The sequence below is a fragment of the Pinus tabuliformis genome, chromosome 9 (genome assembly GCF_031772625.1).
Source record: "Pinus tabuliformis cultivar Carrire ecotype Pingquan chromosome 9, CPIR1, whole genome shotgun sequence".
NCBI lineage: Eukaryota > Viridiplantae > Streptophyta > Pinopsida > Pinales > Pinaceae > Pinus > Pinus tabuliformis.
The window spans coordinates 984,388,599-984,404,410 of NC_142307.1; the positions used below are offsets into that span (position 1 = coordinate 984,388,599).

The 15,812-nt window shown below is 37.3% G+C and overlaps 1 protein-coding gene across 4 annotated transcripts in view; it reads left to right on the forward strand.

Annotated features, from left to right (window-relative positions):
- Positions 1-15,812, forward strand: part of LOC149152033 (histone deacetylase 15-like) — a 318,098-nt gene that overhangs the window by 208,309 nt on the left and 93,977 nt on the right. For all 4 annotated transcript variants that reach the window (XM_089438338.1, XM_089438340.1, XM_089438341.1 and 1 more), the window contains one exon: positions 75-120. In XM_089438338.1, coding sequence (XP_089294464.1) covers positions 75-120 — 46 coding nt within the window. The remainder of the gene's footprint in view (positions 1-74; positions 121-15,812) is intronic.

A 15,812-nucleotide genomic window follows, 5' to 3' on the forward strand; every position in this document is an offset into this window, starting at 1 on the left:
CCTCGATTTTCAATCTTATTTTTTTCCTGTAAGATTTTGGCTTTATTAATCATTCTTTCTCTGTGTGTGAACAGTTATAATCTACGTTCAATATCTGCCTCAGCTACAGCAGTTATAAAGGTATTGAATTGGATACATTTTATTTTTCAATCTGTCAACTCATAAAGGTCACATGGCATCTTGCCTGAACCAATGTTGGAGATAGTGACCGCAAATTTGATCTTTCTGATTACCTTAAGTGATTGAAAGAAACTGTATAAAATTATAAACCTATTTTAATTGCAATTGCAGCAATTACATTCTCAAGCCATCAACAACGTAAAATATAATATTCCCTTTGGAATAACTACTATTTAGCTATCTTTCTTTTATGCTATAAATACAGCTAAACACACACAAAAGTGATAGGCAGGATTTAGATAACTCATGATTGCATTCTATTCACAAGATGTACATTAAAATAATTTTTTCATTGACCCTTTGTTTTCATCTTCCAAGAGGTCTCTTGGATTTCTATGACAGATGGCCTTCACTTGAGGCTTTTTGCTTTCTATTCAAGTGAATTAGCCAAATATGCATAACCCCAAGGATCAGGGGATCAGCCAGGGCCAAAACTTCTACATATTGAGAGGAAAACACACAAGAATTCTTCTCTTATAGATCTTCAATTGAGAAATTCCAAGACCTATGACCCTTGACCAAAAACCCCTCCAAGGCCAAGTCAAGTCACTTCTTAGTTTAGCTCTTCTTCCACAAAGTCAACGCTGGTCAAACTTACTGCAATACGTCAGACTTCGGCTTCTTCTTCAGAATCTCGGCTCCTTCCACAGATCTGAAATTTTCTGCCTTCTTGAAGCTTCTGTAATTTCACACGTGTGGACAGATTGAAGTGAATTTGAGAGCCTTCTCTTCTTCGCTTGGACAGGATCTTCTTCTTTGGGAACTCGGCTAGGAAAATAAGTCTTCTTAGCATCCAAAGTAACTCCTTTGAAAGGTCTGCAATTTGGTCTCCCTGAAACAGATGAATGCGCTAATTTATCTCGCACGTGTGAGAGATTTCAGCCCAAACACAGATCCAAAACTTCGATTTTCTTATGCTAATTTCATCTCCTCTTTCTTGCTCTTCTTTAGTCCTCCTCTTGCCTTAATCAAACTTTTTCTGGCTGCTTGAAAATTTCTCTCCAAATGTGATTGACTAGCCTCTTATATATAAGCTTCTTGACCTTGCTTGTAGGCCGACTTGACACTGTCTCTAGGCCGACTTGATCTCCTTGGAAGGCTGACTTGAACTTCGCACTATGATGAGGTCTTGGAGGGTCTTTTGACTTTAACTTGACTCACATAAATTTTCTTTAAAGTTTACAATACGTGACATGCCCAAATGGGTGTTTCATACATGACAATGACTTATAAACCCTAGAAGCTCTCAATGGGAGTTTGACCTATAAAATAAATTCCTCTTGAGCATGAAACCCATGCCTCAAGATCAACAATAATAAATTTATTTTTCTTATTACATTAAATATATAAAATCATGATTACATATGTCATTATGAAGATTGAACCTAGTTACATATTCCAACACGCCCCCCCGCTCCCCCTTCTATTTGAAGGGGTGTATATGAGTCCAACAAGAGAGATGAAATACAAAAGAGTATGGCAGCCAATGGCTGGGTGTGATCTCTGAAATGGTGGTTTAAGGAAGACCACAAACCAAATGAAGTAGTTGAACCCAAAGTTTTCTACCGGTGGTGGTTTAACGTTGACCACCAACTTTGGAACTTGGCTCGAAGCATGTAATGACCTATCTCAAATTACAGGGAGCATAGGAATATTAGCATGCATATGATAGCTACATATGCATGCATCACATGCACTGCACTAGTATATGTACCAATTGATTATGAAAAATGTCCAAGTATATGGTAAATGAATTAATTATTGAAGTACTAAGTAAATGCCTAGCTCACCAGAATGTCACGAATATATTGAGTGGGATACTTAATGTTGTTGAATAGTGTAACTAGGTTCGGTCTTCATAATGACATGTGTAATTATGATTTTATATAATTGATGTAAAGAAGAAAAATAAAATTACTTTTGTAATGATTGTCTCATGGGTTTCATGAGCAAGGAATTTTATTTTTAGTTAAGGCTCCAATTGTGAGCCATTAGATTAGCCATCATGTCATAAAAGTCTATAGAGTCAATGTCAAAGATGAAAGACCCATTTGGGTATGTTACACATTGTAAAAGAGAATTTATATGTCATAAGCCCTCCAAGACCTTGTCACAAACATCCCTTGAAGTTGGCTTTCAAAAAGAGAAGAAGATAATTTCCAAAAGGCATGTCGGCCTAGTCTCCAAGTCAAGTCGGCTTATTTACATGGGCAAACCACTATTAATAGGCATCTCGACCTTCATCCTAGACACAAAATTTTGGTCAAGCAAGTCTGCAACAAGAAGAGGTGCGAAAAGTCAAGGAGAGCAACCTCATAACCAACGAGAAGAAGGAAGAGAAGGATGAAGAATTTTGGTGCTATTTTTGGGTGAATCTCCTCGCACGTGTGGCAGAAACTAGGGTTTCTACAGGTTGACATTAGTCCATATAAAAGACAAGTAAAAGGTCTCTCTACCATCAATTTTGCTAGCCGAAGTTACAAGTAAAAGTTCTCAAGACAAGCGAAGGAGGAATACACCATAGAAGTCCATAATTCTGCTCACATGTGTGATCTTGTAGAGATCTCAGGCAACTGAGTATTGCAGGTCTGTTGAGGAAGGCCGAAATCTTAAGGGTAGCAAAAATACAAAGGAAGGAAAGCAGTTTGACCAAGTGTTGACTTGGGCAAGAAGAAAAAGCAGTGAAGAAGGGATTTGTGACTTGGTTTTGGAGAGGTTGTTGTGTCAAGTGTCTTGGTCATGGTCTTGGTATTTGTCAATTGGAGTCTCTATATGAAGAAGAAATTGTTTGGGTTTTTCTCTCAAGTGGGAGAGGTTTTGCCCCTGGTTGATCACCTAGATTCGGTGTCTCTTGTCTCTTTATTGTTTGTGCGTTGGTAGCTGTTTGATGAAAAACACAATAGTAATCTAAGTAAAGAGAATATCCTAATCTAAAGAAGTAAAAAGCATTCACAAGCGATTATCTTAAGAAGAGAAATCACCTAATCTTGATGCCCCCGGATTTCTCAACAAATGTGTGTATTGCCATCATAATATATAACTAGAATATATTATACATAATAGAAGGTAAATACAATTGATTATACAAATAAAATGGGAATATAAATTATATTGTACAAAAGGGGAATTATAATATATATATATATATATATATATATATATATATATATATATTTTGTTATACAAACTAAAAGGAATTATATATATATATATATATATATATATATATATTAACTAAAAGGAAAACATAATATAGATATTCTACAAATCAAAAGGAAATGTAATACAAATAAATTAAAATGAGAAATATAATTCATATGGAATAATAAGTAAAGTTTCGGTTGCTAAAAGAAGGCAGTGCCTTCAAATCAATTAACCCACCTTGTTAGAGCATTGTGATTGCCTACGAATTTCTGACAATATTCTATTGAAGGCGGTGAACTGATTGCGGGGCAAGGAAGGAACCTTGACGATTTAAGGAGAGGAGGAGGAATTTAGAGGGGGAGGAAAACAAATTATGAATCTTGAATATGGGAGCTCGAAAGGGGGAAATCTGAGGGGGGAAATTAGCTCACAAATCGAGATTCGAGCATTGTTTCTAGAATTTTGGGCATGGGGTCCAGAAGACCTCAAGTTCGAAGTCTTCTAGATCTTGGAATCAATTAGGTTGATCCCAGATAGGTTGGGAAGAAAAGGTCGGTTTGGTAGGAGGAGCAGATTGGGAGCAACAACAATCGAAATCAACTTGAAACGAGATTTCCAAGTAAGTATTTGGAATTAAATTGGTAAATTTAGGTTAAATTGATTGTCTGGTTAATCGTAAAATTTGGGCTTAAAAAGCAGTTCTTGGAACAATTCCAAATTTGGCAAGCCGATGAAGTATTTTGTGAAGTGAAAGTGCTCACTGATGGTGGTTTAAAGATGACCATAAACTGATGAAATGTGTAGTAGAAGCTGAAGTCTTCTATTGGTGGTGGTTTAAGGCTAGCCACCAACCAAAACACATGGATCATAAATCTGTCTCTGGCTATGTTACCCAATACCTGTGGGTGACAACCATAGGAGAAATTTTTCTCCTAGATTGTCTTCAACCGACAACCAACAACCCCTTGCGGTCCCCAAATAGCTCGGTGTGCCACCATCTCCGCCACCTGAGCCAGCCATTATGCTTCCTCGCCCATCTATCATGATCGTATGTTTGAAGTTGGGCCTTCCAACACCAAAGGTATGGATTTCATTATGTAGTTGGGTATTTTTGCTTGCTTATCATGGACACTTCTGGGCATGGATTAGTGGGAGGTGTTGACCACTCCTTGTCAACTACCCTATAGCAGTACACTTTTTCACAAAGGGATTCCATCATGTTTGAGCATTCAGATCATCCTGGAATCATTAGTCATCAGTCATCAATTTGTCAGAGTTATAAATCCATTCTGCAGTTTGTAATGTAAATAATCTTAGTAAGACCATATGTATGTAACAACCTAGGTAAGCCCATTATTTTGGTGATGCTTTCCAACGTGGGAGGTTTTTTGTCTCACTGATTCATTTGTGTTTCTAAACACAGATGATAGGGAAAGTTTTTTCTTCCAGCTTCATCCCAAACTTAAGGTGGATTTTGTTGTCAAAATCTTTCGTAAGTCCTAGTGTTTTAATTGAGTCTTCTCTAAAAGTGATTTGGGAATAATTTTAGCTAATTGGCTAAATTATTTTATTACAAATCACTTGGTCTACTAGATAATATTGAGTCGCTAAATTGGGTAAAATAATTGAGGGTTTATAAAGAATGGGTTTTCCCCCTTTGAGGTTGAAATGTAATTATCTTATGTAAATAATATTTTAGCCATGGTGCTATAATATTAGAGGATTGGAAAGAATTATTAATCCCCTCATGTGTCAATGAATTGAATTTTCTGGCAAAATTAAACTAAAAGTCCTAAGCCAAAAATTTAATTAATTAGAGTCAAAATTAAATCTTAGGAAAAATAAATTCTCCAAAATAAAAAAATTCATGGGTTCTAGAGAAATTAATTTTTGGAGGTCCCCCACCAAGTGAATATTGAAAATTTCAAGAAATTTTGGACCCTTGGGCCTTGGTGGTTAACTCAAAGTCAATTTTTTGAGGAAATTAACTCAAAATAATTAATTTTGAGCTAATTAAAACTAAATTAAAAGAGAAATTCAAAATTCCTCAAAAATTAAATATTTCGACGGTGGAGATTAAAGATAATTAAATTTTTATCAATGGTCGAGATTATTTTGACGGGGATCAAGCCAACTAGCTATTTGGAGAATTTATTTGAGGTCATTTGTCCCACAAAGCATCCGATCTTTGAATCATGTACTAGCTCTTGAAGCTCTCTTGTAATTTTTTTTATGGAATAATAATAACGCAAAAGTCATTGGGGTTTTCATTGATGGTGGTGTTTCTCTCATACTTCTTATGATAATACTGTTCGTAATGCTTTGCTGAGGTATATTTTAGAAGTTGTTATTTATTAGCCTTTGTGGAATAACTTCTTGCACATGTATCTTGCTTAAGTTATTGGATCTAAGATAACATTTTAATTCAATTAAATTAGCAGGTATTTCTAATTTTTGAGGATTATAGTGTTATTTTATATCTCTATCGATCTGACAACTTTGATTTGAGTGTGCATAAATCTTCTATATTTGAGAACTTGGGTGTGAGGGGATGTCCTCTGTTGGACCAGCCAACTCCCAAGGCATAAGATCTAAAGAGCCTTCTTAATTTAAATCCCAAGACTTATCTAATGAAGTTTCTCTTGCAAGGTTTCTTGGGTAGTGCCTCATTTAAAATTATTTATCTTTTATATATTGAGTTTAATTGATAGATCTGGCTGGGAAAAGCTTGATTTAATCGATCTGGGTGCGGAGTTGGACTCATACTCCTCGGGTCCAGTAGATATGTATATTATTTGTATAGATTTGATTATATTTGTAAAATAAATCTTGTAAATTTTTTATTTCACTAATCTTGGTTTTGCAGCTGGAATTTTTGGGTTTTTGAAGTTTTGTTTTGTTTTTTTTTTTTCTCTTTGGTAAATTTTTGTATATATTGAGGTTTTGGGTGTTCTTATTTTCGTTTGTGCAAGTGAGATCAAATGGAAAGAGCTAGATATAGGCCCTTGAGGGTAAGATCCAGTGTCCAAATTTTTTGCAGGGCCAACCATTGAAGATTTTGCAACAACTCTGAAGATCTGAAACATTTTTTTTTTCAGAACAAGGGTTTCAAGTTTTGGGGCTCCTAAGCCTAGATCTTCCTTCTCCCAGCTCAACTAGCCCTATTAGGCCTAGTGTTAGCCCTCATTGGCCCTAGATTCTCTTTTCTCCATTTTTGATTTGAATATTTAATTTTCTGCAGCTAAACATTGGTGGGTTTTGCAGAAAAATTGGTAAAAATTTGTGTTTCAGGTTGAAATGTTTTTGGCAACTTGGGCAAGTGATCTTCAAGGCCTAGGTCCTAAGGGTTTGATATCTAAACCCTTTTTTCCCCACTGTTTGCTACAACAGTCATATACCTTTCTAATAGTGGTGAAAAACACATCTAAGTGGTTTGAAATTAATTGAAAAAATTTCTAAATACATGAATAAGTCACTTATGTTTGATGAGTATTAAAAATTTGGCCTAGATTTACATTTTTGGTGACTGTAATCTATGAATAATTCTGTTTCTGAAGTCTGAAATATAACAGTGGCAAAATTTCATGTGGGTAAGCATAAAATCAATTACTAAGTTGTCTAATACATTAAGAAATTAATTTCTTGAGTTGGGCATCCATCATTAAGCTTATTTCATGTTTTATTTGCTGATTGTAATAAGTATATCAAATCTGATATAATTCTGGAAATCACATCATAATAGGTTGAAAAATTCTGAAAATTCATGTGGGCAAGTTTGGAAAATTTTCAGTAAATTTTTGGCATAAAGATAGCATTGATAGCTCACTGTTTTCATTGTCATATTGTTGCTGTCATAACATTTGTTTGTTGTTGTCCTAAAGTTTTTCTTACTGCTGTCCTGAAGGTTTACTGCTCATTAAATGACACATTGGGTATAAATAATTCACTATTAGCTTATTGTTGTCATAAGATGTTCTATTTGCTCAATCTTATTTGATTAGCAATCTCATTTTCCATCTTTTAACTGTGCTTTCATCATAAATATTACTTGGTTTCATTGTCTAACATAAATAAAATCCTAAAAGCACTTTTATTTAAAGGCATTTTGAGTTGTTGCTCCAACACCTAATTCTAATTGTCATCTCTTGTTTCATTGAGTAATTTCTTGTTGCTTCATTTGGTTATTGTCTTAAACTAATCTTACTTTTGAACTTGAAGTAATATCGATTATAAGTGGATTGACATCTTCATATATCCTAAGCATTCCATTTGAAGCATATTGTTTTAATTGCATCTCATTGAAGCATTGCATTAACATTTGCACTTCATTTGCATACTAGATTTAATCTTTGCATCTCACATAGTTTAGTCTTGCATTCATTCTAACATCATCCCTCTTGCCATATTATTGAATTGTGAGCATATATTTACTTGTAATCTTTCCACTGTGATTGCTATATCTCATTGAGGCATATTTCTAAAGTACAAGTTTCATTCATCTCGCAAGTTGTATTTCTCTGCTCATATTTCAATATCTTCCATACTAACATTTGTCTTGCAGCATTACTTGTCATGTAACTTGAAATATTATCTCTTGGAAGTGTTACATCTTTATTGATCATTGTTATCAAGGCACTGGTCTTTATTTGTTTATCTGACTATTGTCTTATTGATCTAATTGAGATTCATCTTGTGAACATATACATTGATCATCTCATAATCACACTTGTTAAATAATCCTTAATTCAAGTTACTGAAAGAAGTAATTGCCTTGCCCTTATTCTCCTAGGACTTGTTGTTCCAACAAGTTTCCCCTCATCATCGTTTTTAGGGACTACCCCCTTGACTTAGCTAGGAGAGAGTCTAAACAGAGTGGGTAGGGATTAGAGTGACAACCCCTACTCTGAGCGTTGCGATTTAATTGTACGCTTTGGGCAACAACAGGAGGATTCAGTGGAAAGAATGGGCTTGGTTTGTACTCTTGTCCCCTTGTCCAACTTGCTGGTTAACTTTGTATCCTAGTCCAATTGGATCTCCTTTATTGGCTATTAGCTTTTGGAGTGCCACTACATGGGAAATCCTGATTTTGGTTGCGTGGTCTCGCTTCCTGACACCACATACATCACTTCCCTCCTCTCATAATGACCCCTTTTCACATATTTTCCATCTACGTCCATATTTTTTCGTTGGGTCCACAAGGAGTTAGCCTCCCCTACCCCTTGTCCACAGTTTGGTTCAGGGCAGGAACAATGCCCTGGAGGGTGATGCAGCGAAAAAGAAAGTAAAAAGCATAATTTGGACACTTTCAACAGAAAATGTACCACGAAATGCAAAAGATGGTTGAGACATACAAATTTAGCACATGGGCAAAAGCCAACATGTGCCCTACCCCCGATCATTATGGCCATCAACCTAGTTCCTATGACCCCTATATTGGCCCCTACATCATTGAGCAACCCATGATTGTCCCAACCCTTGGTGGGTGATGAACTGCCCAACCTTAAGAGGCTATTCACTGCTATATCATTCACATCAGGGTCTCATCCCCTGGAGGCCCAAGTAGTTTTAAAGAAAAAATTGATAAAAGGCAAAAGGCGTATGAAGAAGGGTGGAAAAACAAAGGTCATGGTAACTCATGTACCACGATTGCACCCTCTCGCATTCATACACCCAAGTGTGGGCTTCCCTTATATTAGCTTCCATTGTCATATCACATGACACCTACCACTTGATGGATGTACCATGGACCTCTCACTTCCTTAGAGCTTGAAAGTTGAAACCACCGAATAGGGCCCTTGGTTAAGCCCCTTCTTGAACTTGGAGAGACTTGTACAGTTTAGAGCCCATTATGAAAGGGCATGCCACTATGAAATGTCCACTTGGTTCCATGATTTGTAAGCTCATTTACTCTATTACACTGATGATTTGTTGTACTGGAAGGTGAGGAGACGCATTGGATCTTATATAGGATTGCAGGTGGGTTTTCAGCTTGGGGTTTGGTCTCCCTATACAGGGTCCAAGCCCTCCATAGGGTCATATTGGCATTTGTAGGGTGTGCGTTGAGAGGCATGGGCCTCCACTATAGTAGACAACAATAGCCACGCCATGGGATCCTTCAGTACCATCCGTTGCTTGCTTGTGTTCCACTTATTCTATGATGATGATGCACTTGGACCACCTTGCCTAGCCGGTTACACACTTGCACTACACACTTGGCTGTTGATCCAGGGCTTAGGTGGGATTGTGTCTCACCATGGGAGACAGAGGGAGGGTTTGCATCATTGTTGCAACCCTTACAGGTGGGATACAGGCTTGATCAATCTATTTGGAGACCCATAAGGATGTTTTTGTGCCCCCACAGACACTTGGGAGCACCACAGGTCATTTGTTTGGAGATCAAGGGGCCACCCCCTTTATCACTATATTTGGAGCCCTTCCACTCATTTTGGCACATATTGGGCTCCACTAGGCGTTCCAATGGCCCTCCTAGCTATTTATCTATCATTTTGGCCCTCTTGAAAGGATTATTTTTTTATGTTATGGAGCTATCTTGGGGGACTTGTCACCAAGGAATGTTATTTTGCACATTATTTTATTATTAGGTGATCATTAGGCCTGATTAGGCAAATCGAGCCCTTAGAGGATCATATATATTGATGAGAGGATCATTCTATTCATCATCTTCACTTGGATTTTGTATCTATATCTTCTTGCGAATTCGGCTACAGCTATTGATGGACGAATTGAAGAACTATTGATGCATTTCAATGTTTGGATATCTTTTCTTTGTCTTGGAGCTTCGATTTTTGTCTCTTTGATGATTGGATATATTTTCTATACTTGTAAGTGCTGTCTCATGGTTTATCTCTATCTTTTATATACATGACTAATGTATGGAAGTTTCGCTCATGATATTTGAAATTGTGCCCTAATTGAATGCAAATTTGTCAAAATTTTGTTCTTGTGAGGATATTGCATATGTTACATGTTTGGGTATAGTGAATAAATGTTCCTAGGTGTAACTATCTCCATAATTGCCTTGAGAAGTCATCAAATTGCTGCAATAGGAAGTATAAATTTCTTTGGTAACCTAGTAGCTGCCTCTAGGGCTATGCGAAGTTTCCATGGGACTCCTTGATTGGGTAAAAGCACTCCAAATTTTGAAAGCACATTGACTCCATTCTCCCAATAGGCTAGGCACTGATCTTATCCTTGGTGATCACCTTAAAGAAAATCTTTTCTCACCTCTTATCCTCTTCTATAAGCCCTAACCCTAGAGGTCTCCTAGGGCATCAAGCAAAATTCAATTGAGCCATCAATTCTGAGAGTGAGTTGGACTACAACCATGCTAGGGTTTTCCCTAGGCCCTCGCAGAGTTTAAGGGATTGTCCATGGCTAGATTTCAAATTATCACAAGCCCTAGCTCCAACTTCATCCTTGTGCCTAGGTTTCCTTGGTTAGTGGCTTCTTTAAGGGTCATTTCACTAAAAACTCAAGTTAATTTCAATTTCATTGACCCTCTTCTTCTCCCTTGCTTGGTTTAGATTTTTTGTTTGAAGTTTCACCTGAAACCTTAGGCCTTGCTTGGGCTTCTTTGTGGTCCCACACCTTCATTATTTCTATTTTACAAAGGCCACATAGAAACCCTCCTCTTTGGAATCTTAGGTCTAGGGCATTCCCTATCAAGCAATGTCTCTAATCCCCAGGTCTAGGCCTCCTTTGAGCCTTTCTTGGAGAGCCCCATACCTTGCTTCTAAAGCATGAAAGACAATAATTTGAGTCTTTCCGGTGAATGGGCTCTTGAAAGAACTATCTATCCCATCATTGACTTACCCTTCATAGTGATTTCCCTCATACCAGGACTCCTCCGATCAGTGAAATATGTAAAGAGTAGGGGACATCGACTGAGTTGACAGTGGTTCTTTATCCCATTGTTTCCACTTGGTCTAGTAGTTGCCCCTTTGGAACCCCTCCTAGGACCTCGATTAGATTGAGCGGTAAGAGGCTAGAATCGTGAATCTAGCTACGGCTGAATTTGGCAGTTGGCTTTGGTTTAGGTTGCAGCTCAGGTTCGCTCGATATATCTTTGAAGCTAGTAGATGATCATCAATCCCCCCCTCCCCTCCATCAATTACAAGGTGAGAAGACGAAGATATCTCCACTACAGACGTGTCAATACTCGAGAATGAACTTTGAGGTGTGATCGATATATCTTCTTGGTTGTTGAATACCATTACCATGAAGTGATCCATCCAAGGTGAATCTTTGTTCTTGTAGGATTCTTGTGTCTGGAACATCTTGTCTAAATGACGAGTATGTTTACCACAATGCTCACAAGGGTAAATATCAAAACAATGATCTTTCACATGGCTAAGCATTACAACGTTGGCATTTGACAATTTGAAGTGGTTGTGGAAGAGGAGCAAGATGTGGAGCAGGTGAAGATGAACTGTCTTAAAGGAACCTAACACTCTGAAACCAGATGGGTTTGGAATAGTCTGGAATGTGAAAGGACACCTCCTTTTCATATTTGAAACTGGTCTTGTGCTTGTTATTAATAACTTCTTCCCAGGGTCTGATGATGGCCTTAGGAAGTGCAACCTGAACCTCTGCATCTTCATGTAAATCTGCTCCTAAAATTGCCTCGCTGATTTGATCAAGTGTTGGCTTTTGGTTGGAATCAGTCTCAGACAAAGAGTTGTTCTGAACAAGAACAAATTTAGAATGTTTACTCTTTTGTTGTAGTTGCTATAGCTGATATTCAAGTTGTAGAGCCTCAATCTTCTTCTACACAACTTATAAATAGATTTGAATATCAACGAGACAGGCCTTGCCAATTTTCACTGTCATTAGCAATGGAGAGTATTAGTGTTTAGTAACTCTAGTAATCTATCAAGTTTGGCCATTTTCTCAAGATTGACAAATGGTAAGATAATGAGGAGAAAAACAACTACCTCAGCACATCAAGAAGAGGAGAAAAAGCTTGATATCAAATATTCTATTGGTTTTCCTGAGAAAAAACAAACTTTTAGCTATAATGAAGGCTTTGAACAAGGCATGTAATAGTGTTGATCTTACTTATGTTTTAACATAGCAATAGTTAATCCACTCTTGATCATAGGCCCTGCCGACTTTCCTATTGTTGATTTAGCATCACTTGAAATATCACATTGTCCAAAACAGAGTTGCACTATGCTTTGCCATTTGAGACTTAAGGAGGCAGTAGATTCATGGCTTGCACCTCCGTGTAAAAAGGGCTATACTTTGGATAAAGCCAACCCAATCATTCGATTGGATGTCAAAGGATGGGGCACTTTTTTGATAATGCACCATTTAAAATTTGATCGAAACCGCTTGGTAGATATATGTTATCGCCCGCTGCTTAAACTCTATTACAGAGGATTCACTATCACAGTATAAGAAACATTGGCTTGTTGCATATTTTGCTTCTTTACACGGGTGCCATCAGGTCAAGTCTTTGAAGGTTTTCTAGTGGGGTTTTGAGCACATGGAGGAGGGTGCGAAAGTCACAATTGGTTCAATTGCTAAGTTGTCTTCAATGCATTTTGGAATTTGCTTTTAAGAAGTTATTTATTTGAGCAAATATTTCGTCACCAAACCTAGCTCTAGGTTGTGGATATTGTTTGTAGTTGTCTCTCCTCTGGAATGAGACATTAATCCTTGTAATATTATAAAAAACTAGTAGAAATATTGATGAAAACACTTCTTTCATTCTTGAAGTTTGAGGAAAACTTCACAACCCTATGTCTCTATGAATATCTCTTGTGACAAGCATAACCATAACTCAAGCGAGAGCTTTGGTTATTCCTGAAAGTGTAACACTACACTGACCAGACAATGCTAATGTTGAACGCTGCTATCTTGCGCTAATCATCCTATAGGATGGCCAAAATGTGCAATAATAGCACAACATATCCTCTTTTTCTCATTGATAAAATATGCACCCACACTCATTGAACATAACCATGCCCAAAATTTTCTTCGTTGTAAGGAAACCTTCAATATAATCTCCCCAGCATTGTCGTCTAGATTGTATGAATTCCTTAGCTTTCTGAAACTGGAGAAAGACCCTAACAAGCTTCTAAATATATTCAAAGAGGATTTAAATCTTATTTGGAGCCTATGCAACTAGTTTTACAACTAGTTCTACAAATGGGTCACACACAAAGTTTTGCACACCAATAAAGTACGTCCCTTGCTTTCATAGAGGAAATGGTCATAGCTTCCCAATCTTTGGCTTGTCAAGCCTCAAAAAGGCATTATCAGAAGAGTAGTTTTTCCATCATTATGCTAGCTAATAAATAGAGACAAAAAGCACTGCAGACTGTGAATGGAGAATAATCATGAGTTAATATTATACATAGGAGATAGAGAGTCACGAGAGTTTCTCTGGTAGCTTAGCACGAATTTCGAAGCCACCTGAGCATGGAAATGGATGGTTAGGAGCAGAGAATAAGCATGCATTCAATACCTTGTAAGGGGGAGTGCGCAAGTTTAGAACCACCACAAAAATTATGGCTCTTACATAATCAATCAAGTTCAAACAATATTGCCAGGACTTGAAGAGGAAGGAAAAATCATATTGGAACCTGAAGCGCTCACAGAAACAAGAACTCGATAGCTACGAAATCGATCAATTTCAGAGTATCTCATCAAGTTGAAGAAATTACTTGCTGAAGATTCCACATGGGAGGATGAGAATTTTATACAGAAGCATTTAGAACTACTCAAGTGTTGAGGACAACACTTTTTTTGAAGGAGAGGGGAATGTTAGGTCCCTATAATAATAGTGTATTCCCCCATTATTATTGTCATTGTAGCCCTTATTATTGTTGTTGTGTCCATGTTGTCCCCAAATTGTTATTACTAGTGAAGCACCACCCCTATAAAACCTGTGTGTAAGAACGGGTCATAAGGGTGGACGGGTAAACTTCATCAAACCCTTGGTCTTTACCCTTACCCCTCGGGTTTAGTACTAGATCCTCTTACCCTTATAAGACCTGTGAGTTTAATACAAGACCCCTATAAGACCCTTCGGGCAACAAAATGTTTAAACTGTCCAAAAATTCGATTTTTTTTTTAATTTTTCTTTTTTCTTTTTTGGAGATGAGGTGGAGGAAAAGGGAAATTGGAGGGAAAAAAAACTTTATAAGCACCTCTCTCCCTTCTATTTCTCATTCACTTGTCATTTGAGTGTTTGGCTAATTTGTGTGAGTGAGAGTGAAGCTAAAGGGGCGCGAAGGAGTTGTTGGAGGAGGCTAAAGGAGGCTTCACTGGATCAGACTAAGCTTCAGGTAGGCTTCATGAACCTAGTTAGAATGTTTTCCATGTATTTATTTATTTTTTAATTTTTAATTTTTATTTTTTAATGTTTGCAATTTTATTTTTGATTGGGAATGCCCGTGGGTGAGAAACTCAGCCACACAACCAAAAAAATTTGCAAATTAAAAAATAAATTCAAAACCAAAAAAAGAAAAATTTAAAATCGAAAAAAATTTTAATTTTTTTTTCTTCTAGATTTTGTTACCATGCCACCAAAGGGTTTCAAACAGTCTCGTGATTCGGCATGGGCACATGGTCAACAACTCATTCCCGGTAATGACCACAATATCAAGTGCAATTATTGCAATGCCACAATGTATGCAGGCATAAACAGGCTGAAATACCACCTAGCCAGAATTCCTGGGCATGGTGTGGGTGCTTGTCAAAGTTGCCCTGATGAAGTCACTACTGAAATGGTAGCTGCTTTGGAAGCCATTAAAGAAGCAAGTTCTAAAACGAAAAGAATGAAGGATGAGATTGTTGGGATAGGTAGATCTTCATCTCAGAGTAAAACACAGTTTCAAAGTCTAGGTATTGGTAACTCCTCTTCAACTGCTATGCCAAACAGGAGTATAACCTCTTCTTTCTTCAGTCCTCGTACAACTCCAGGATCTCAACCAACCTTCGACAATTTCAATGATAAGAAGAGGAAGGAGGTAGATATGGCAGTGAGGAGGTTTTGGTACCATAACAATTTTTCATTCAACTATGCAAAGTCTTATTTTTATCAGCCCATGGTGGATGCCATTGCATGTGCTGGCCCTGGATACAAAGCCCCAACTTATAATGCACTTAGGGGGAAAGAGCTAGATGAGGAGCTTGAGTGTGTCAAGGAACAATTGGAGAGCATTAAAAGCTCATGGAAAATTACAGGTTGTACACTTATGTCTGATGGGTGGACAGATCAGAGGGGTAGAACAATAATAAATTTTGTTGTATCTTGCCCTAAAGGAACCATGTTCCTAAAATCCATTGATGCATCTGCAAATGTAAAAGATGCACATTTGTTTTTTTCATTGTTGGCTGATGTGGTGGAGGAAGTTGGGGTTGCAAATGTTGTCCAAGTAATCACGGACAATGCAACAAATTATGTGGCAGCTGGAAGGTTGCTTTGTGCCAAATATCCCACCATTTTTTGGACTCCA